This window comes from Phyllostomus hastatus, unplaced genomic scaffold (genome assembly GCF_019186645.2).
Source record: "Phyllostomus hastatus isolate PE091 unplaced genomic scaffold, TTU_PhHast_1.1 phas_contig_137, whole genome shotgun sequence".
Classification (NCBI taxonomy): domain Eukaryota; kingdom Metazoa; phylum Chordata; class Mammalia; order Chiroptera; family Phyllostomidae; genus Phyllostomus; species Phyllostomus hastatus.
This window is the reverse complement of record NW_025333583.1, coordinates 5,577,355-5,583,354: the sequence shown is the minus strand read 5'-3', so window position 1 is coordinate 5,583,354 and position 6,000 is coordinate 5,577,355. Positions and strand designations below refer to the sequence as shown.

The 6,000-nt window shown below is 52.3% G+C and overlaps 1 protein-coding gene across 1 annotated transcript in view; it reads left to right on the top strand.

Annotated features, from left to right (window-relative positions):
* Positions 1 to 405: 405 nt before the first annotated feature.
* SGPP2 (sphingosine-1-phosphate phosphatase 2) overlaps positions 406 to 6,000 on the top strand; it is a 104,299-nt gene continuing 98,704 nt past the window's right edge. The window contains exon 1 of the mRNA XM_045852859.1: positions 406 to 871. Coding sequence (XP_045708815.1) covers positions 653 to 871 — 219 coding nt within the window. The 5' untranslated portion in view covers positions 406 to 652. The remainder of the gene's footprint in view (positions 872 to 6,000) is intronic.

The following is a 6,000-nucleotide window of genomic DNA, read 5'->3' as shown; positions in this document are numbered from 1 at the left end:
AGTTCGGCCCTTGGCGAGAAGTCGCATCACGCAGAGTGTGAGACGAACTTGGGGGGGTTCCCCTGCAGGACTTGACTCGTCTAAAGCTGTCCAGGGCGAAAGCAGGGGGCTGGCTTCGGGGCGGGGGTGGGGGGCGGAGGCGGAATTCTGATCTCGCCTGGGGCGCGGGAGTGAAAGGCAGGTGACGACGGCGGCAGCCCGCAGTCCGAGCAGGTCGGACTCCCGCAGGTTCCCACGTGCTCCGCCGCTCCCCATTAGGTGGCACGTCTGCGCCCGCCTGGAGTGGTGGGTGGAGGCGCGGTCGCGCGGGGAGAGGGGCGGTGTAGACACCTGTGCTCCTCCGCCCAGCCCAGCCCGGACCGGACGGACTCGGGGTAGCGCCGGAGCCGGAGGCGGAGGAAAGGCGGGCCGACGTGCGGGGAGAAGGGTGGAGGCGCACACCTGGGCTCCCCAGCTCCCGGGCGGGGGCGGGCGTTAGGACCGAAGCGGCGCACCTGTTGGCGGGCTCTCGGGGCCCCGCCCGCCCTCCTCCCCCCGGTGCTGGGCCGGCTGGTGCTCGGGCGAGGGACAGCGAGAGCAGAGGGCCCTGGCGCGGCGGTGGCAGTGGCAGTGGCAGCGGCAGTGGCAGCGGCAGCGGCGTCCGGGGCGCACCATGGCCGAGCTGCTGTGGAGCCTGCAGGATTCCCAGCTCGTCGCCCGCTTCCAGCGCAGCTGCGGGCTCTTCCCGGGCCCGGAGGAAGCCCCCCGGGAGAACAGCGCCGGCCTCGCGGACGGCGTGGCGCGGGCTCCCGGGGTCGGTCACCACCTCGCGGCCAACGACAAGGGCGGCGGGGGACCGGCCAATGGGCTGCGCGGAGTCCAGGCCCCGCAGGTAACCGCGGGCCAGGTGTGCGTGGGTGTGGGGGGAGAGGGCAGCGCGCTCCGCTTCCTGCGGACTCGCTGGTCCAGGTGACTCCGCGACGCGGAGGCGCGCGCGCGAGCGAGGAGCCTGCCGGGCGCACAGGGCGCCTGCCCCCCAGGGACCCGGCTTCTGGCGCGGTGGGCAGGGGGGAGGGGGCCTGGGGCGGGGGGCGTCCGGTCACCAGGATGCCCCGCTTTAACGCTGCCAGGTAGCAGCCAGGTCTAGTCCGACTTCAGATGCCCCCAGAGCTTTCAATGGAGTCTATTTAGACACTTTCTACCTTCATAAGAAGTTAAATTTGTGTGCATGTATCCTCTCCCGAATGGGTAGGCGTTACGTAATTGAAAAACGGAGAGGAGATGTCCTTGGCATTTCCATGACGGGCTTCCCCGGGGGGAATTCTGAGACCTCCCCCAGGACTCATGAGTTTCCGCCCCACCCCACCCCCACCCCTTTCCTGATCCACATTAGCGGGGTGTAGCGGGGCTCAATGTGCCCCTCGCCTTTGTGCATCTCCAGCTCTGAGGACGGAACTTCGGGTTTAAATGTTGCTCCTGGAAAGGTTTCCACACACTGCCCGCTCCTCCCCCTCCCGCTGGCCGCCCCCCTCTGCCCCCAGAAATGAGGTCCTAACAGGGCTTCATTCTCCCCGTTCCCCAGAGCTGCGGGCGGGGTCGGGTGGGGGGGGCGCCTCCCGGCTGGTGGGACTCGTATGGACTGGCACCAGTGACTCTTATCAGATGCGATCAGCAGGGAAGCTCCCCACGCTCCCCTCTAGGTGTTCCGAGTGCGGTTACACAACCCACTGCGGCTCTGGGAAGCCCGCGTGGGTTGTCGCAGTGCACAGGGACTCTGGGCGGGAGGGAGCAGCCAGACAGGCTGCGGAGGCTAACGTGCCAGGGCTTCTGTCTGCCGGGGAGGAGGGCTGCTCCTGGGAGGGAGGGCTCTCCGCCGCCGCAGTGAGATTCCCTGGGCACCTCCCTGCCCTCTCCCTGAGGGAGGTGAAAAGTGTGGCCCAGCAGACAGAAGCACTGTATTAACAATTCCAGTTCTCTCCTTTGGGGCGGGGCGGGGCTGGGCTGGGGGGAGCCATGGAGGAAGCCACATTTTTTTTTTTCCTTGAAAGTTTTGGTAACAGGAAGGTGACATTTATTTTTGTGTCGATTTCTAGTATCTGAGGACCTGACTTCTATGCGCAGTGGAATGCTGTGTGCATACAATTACAGAATTGGAGGTGGTGGCGGGGGAGGGGAAGGGGGTGCGTGTGTTCCACTGCAGAGAAACCCTCCTCTATAACACTGTTTTCTCCTTTTATCTTTCCTTCTCTATCCCGCATGATATCCAGGAACTTTCAGATGAGTTTGGGACAGCCCTTCCTCTTGCCTTGTCTTAAAAATGGGGCAGCCCTGGCTGGTGTAGCTCAGTGGATTGAGCTTGGGCTGTGAACCAAAGTGTTGCAGGTTCGATTCCCAGTCAGGGCACATGCCTGGGTTGCAGGCCACGGCCTCCAGCAACCGCACATTGATGTTTCTCTCTCTCTCTTTCTCCTTCCCTTCCCTCTCTAAAAATAAATAAATAAAATCTTTTTTAAAAATGGGGCAGAGTGGGGAGACAAGGACAATGCACTTTCATGAAATGCGGCAGGGCATTTTCTGTGTGCCCACTGTTGACACGGGCGGATAGATGCCCAGGCTCCGTGTCCCTAATTCAGAAAGCTGAAGGAGAGTGCATTTTTCCACTGGTGCACTTCAAACTGCTTTAAACATCACCCCTGGTGATGTATTCTGGAAAAAGATCCTCTTGTCCTTTCACAGCAGTGTCAGCAGATTTCTTGCAGAGAGCGGTGTCTTTTTGTTGCTTAAAGAGCCTCATTATTCACGGAACCAAGTGACGGAGTTTCCCACTTCCCCTCTAACACACAACTCACTCACTGTAGAACAGGAAAAAGTAAGAGTGAGCTAGAAATTCATGATAAGGCATCACCATGGTGATGTGTGATGGAGGAAAACAACATGAAAGCATTTGATAAATGAGAGGTTCCCAGATATTTTTAAAGGTTGGGTTGGTTTCCAGTGACTTGGGAAGATTAATTTGCACATACAGGTGAGTTCCCAAAAGAAAAGGATTGCATGCCTGCCCCAGAGACTTGGCAGGACTCTGAGGGGAAAGTTGAAGAAACTTTCTGCAACAGCTATCCTTCCCCTTGGCCTGTGGCCCTTGCCCAGCCTGGGGCCTGCCTGCGCTGCCTGTCCTTTTTCTAAATAACCCCCACTCATCCTTCACTGCCAAAGGTCGGTTCCTCAAGGGTAGCCACCTTTGCTCACCTTCCATTCTCACCCCGCTTTTATAGGTTCTCTTTTTTCTTGTGCTTCTTCATTATAGCATTTAACACACTGTCCAAATACACTATTTTTTTTAAAAATCCTCCCCTGGGAGTATACCTATTGATTTGAGAGAGAGAGAAAGAAATGTCAACCAGTTGCTTCCTGTGCATGCCCTGAGCTGGAATAGAACCCAAAACCTAGGTACCTGCCTGGTCAGGAATGGAACCCACAACCTTTTGGTGTATGGGACTACACTCCAACCAGCTGAGTCACCTGGCCAGGGCATGAATACCCCTTTGTGTGGGGCCCTGATCCAGTCTCCTACAGTGGGAGGCAAGGTCAAAAAATTTGTAAGCATGTCTGGTGTACTCTTTATTCCCCCCAGCCCCCACCCTGACTCCACCCTCATGGCCTGCCACATGGGAGCTCAGTGGATTTTGTGAGTGAATGGGTGCAGATTGCAACATAACATCAGCCCTTTAAAGCAAGATACGGATTTCTTGCGGAGAAGTGTCTTCTTGCTGCCCTGGGCCTTCTGTCAGCCAGATGGTACGGGTTTCCTCCTTCACATCCAACACAACCGTATTCACTCAGGAGCAGGAAAAATGAAGAGAGGGCTAAAGACTCTAGACCAAAAAAGCGAAGATTTCTTTAAAATTTAGGAGTAAATATTGAAAATCAAATGTTCCCACAAAGCCTAGAAGTCAGGAAGCGCTATGGCATTGATTTAGACCCTTCAAACGATAGAGAAGTTGTTTTCTTCATTTGAGTGACTTAGATTGTAACAAATCTGATTTTATCGGCTCCCACCTTTTCTATATTTAATTCTTAAAACAGGCCAAGTACACAAATGATTGAATAAGGACTTTCCTTTACAAGTTCTCTTCACATTGCGCACTGCTAGCTTAAAGACTAACTACACCTTCTACAAATCAGAGCTGGTCTTGGCTGGTACAAAGCTGTCATGAAATAAGTCAGATGGAACCTCAGGTATGTTCCAATAGTCATGAACGTCACAGAGTTTTGAGTCCTGAAGGGTTAAATGTGTTATTGGCTTGCCAAGTGCCCACACAGCCAGATCTTTTGACTTTCAAGTCTGAATTTTTTCTACTGTCCATCCTCCAGAGAGAAATTCAATGGCTTCACTTACTCTGTCTCATGGAGCAGATGTGAAGTGTCAGAACTTGGTTGGGGGCAGCGAGGAGATTGGGTAGGAAGAGAAATTGCTTCTGGTCTGCAAGGGTAACTATTGGAGGGTGTTCTTGGCAGTATAGCCAAGAGCAAGAGACAGAGATTCTGGGACAGGGCTAGGAGGGCAAAGGCCCCATTAAAATTGTGTTTATTTGTTCTGGCGTAGAGCCAGCTTTGGATATAGTAATGGTATTTTGATTTTTATCATCTTTGCTTACTCAATACTGTTGCATTAAGTTAGCCTTTGCGGTGTCTTTTCTCGTCATAGTAAACTAGAGATAATCTTTACAAAGTGCACTGTGCTTAATAAATACTTATTGATAACTATTTGCTGAGACATAGTTCTAAGGTTGGGTTGAAGAGGGGATCAAAGATAGGTTGCTTTTAGAAGTTCTTTGCTCTCCTCTTTCCCACTTGAAGTATTTGGGGCACTGCAAGTCTATCAATCTACAACACCCCAGCCTTGACTTAACTGGCCCTCTAAAGTGTGAAGAACCATCAGAGGAATCCAGAGACCTGGACCCGCCTCTGCCTCGGGGTCATTCTGAGCTCCTCTGGCCCTCAGGGGTCCTGTATGCAAGATGAGCAGAGTGGGATAGAACCATGGTTTTCCAATAGTGGCTGGAAATTACTGTCAGAGGACCTATAAAAGCAAAACAAAAAAAGCAATGTCCAGGATCCAGGTCAGAAGTGGGGCCCGGAAAAGCTGTCAGACAGCTGAAAGCTCTGAATTCTCTTGTCCTGAGACCCACCCCTCTTCGTGCGTTCAGGACGAAGGGAGGGGTGGCCAGAGGGAGATGCTGTGGGGGCTGTGACATTTTGGTGTGATTGTAACTAAAGTGACCAGCAGGTCGAACTTTAGATGAACAGGTTTGAAATGGTAAAATAAGCCATTTTGCAAAGGTATATTTGATCATTTTTTTTTCTAATTACCAATACTGTTCAGACTAGAAAATTGGGAAAAATGCAAAGAAAAAGTTAGACCCATGCCCACTGCACCACCACCAAAGATCATGACTTGGTAAATACTAAACCCGATCTTCAGTGACTCTACGTCATCCCTGGCAGGGATTTCCCGAAGTTTAGTTGGCTGATGGGCCTTTGCTTCCAGTTTTCCATTAAAATAACATCTTTGTTCGAGTATCTCGCTCCATATCTTGATTGTCTTTAAATCGAAATATAATGAACATATTGTATTAGTTACAGGCGTACAACATAATGATTTGATATTTGTGTGTATTGTGAAATGGTCACCATGTAGCTACATTTTTTCCTTGTGATGAGGACTTTTAAGACCTACTCTCTTAGCCACTTTCAAATATACAATATAGTACTGTTGGCTGTGGTCACCGTGCTGTATGTTGCGGTAACTGCATCTCCATGACTTCTTTATTGTAGAACTGCAAGTTGGTATCTTTTGACCATCTTCTACCACCACCCCCCACACACACAAGCACCAGTCTGTTCTCTGTATCTGACTTCGGTTTTGTTTCTTGCTGTTGTTGTTTTTATATTCCACGTCCAAGTGAGATCACATGGTACTTGTCTTTCTCTGTCTGATGTGTCACTTAGCATAATCCCCTC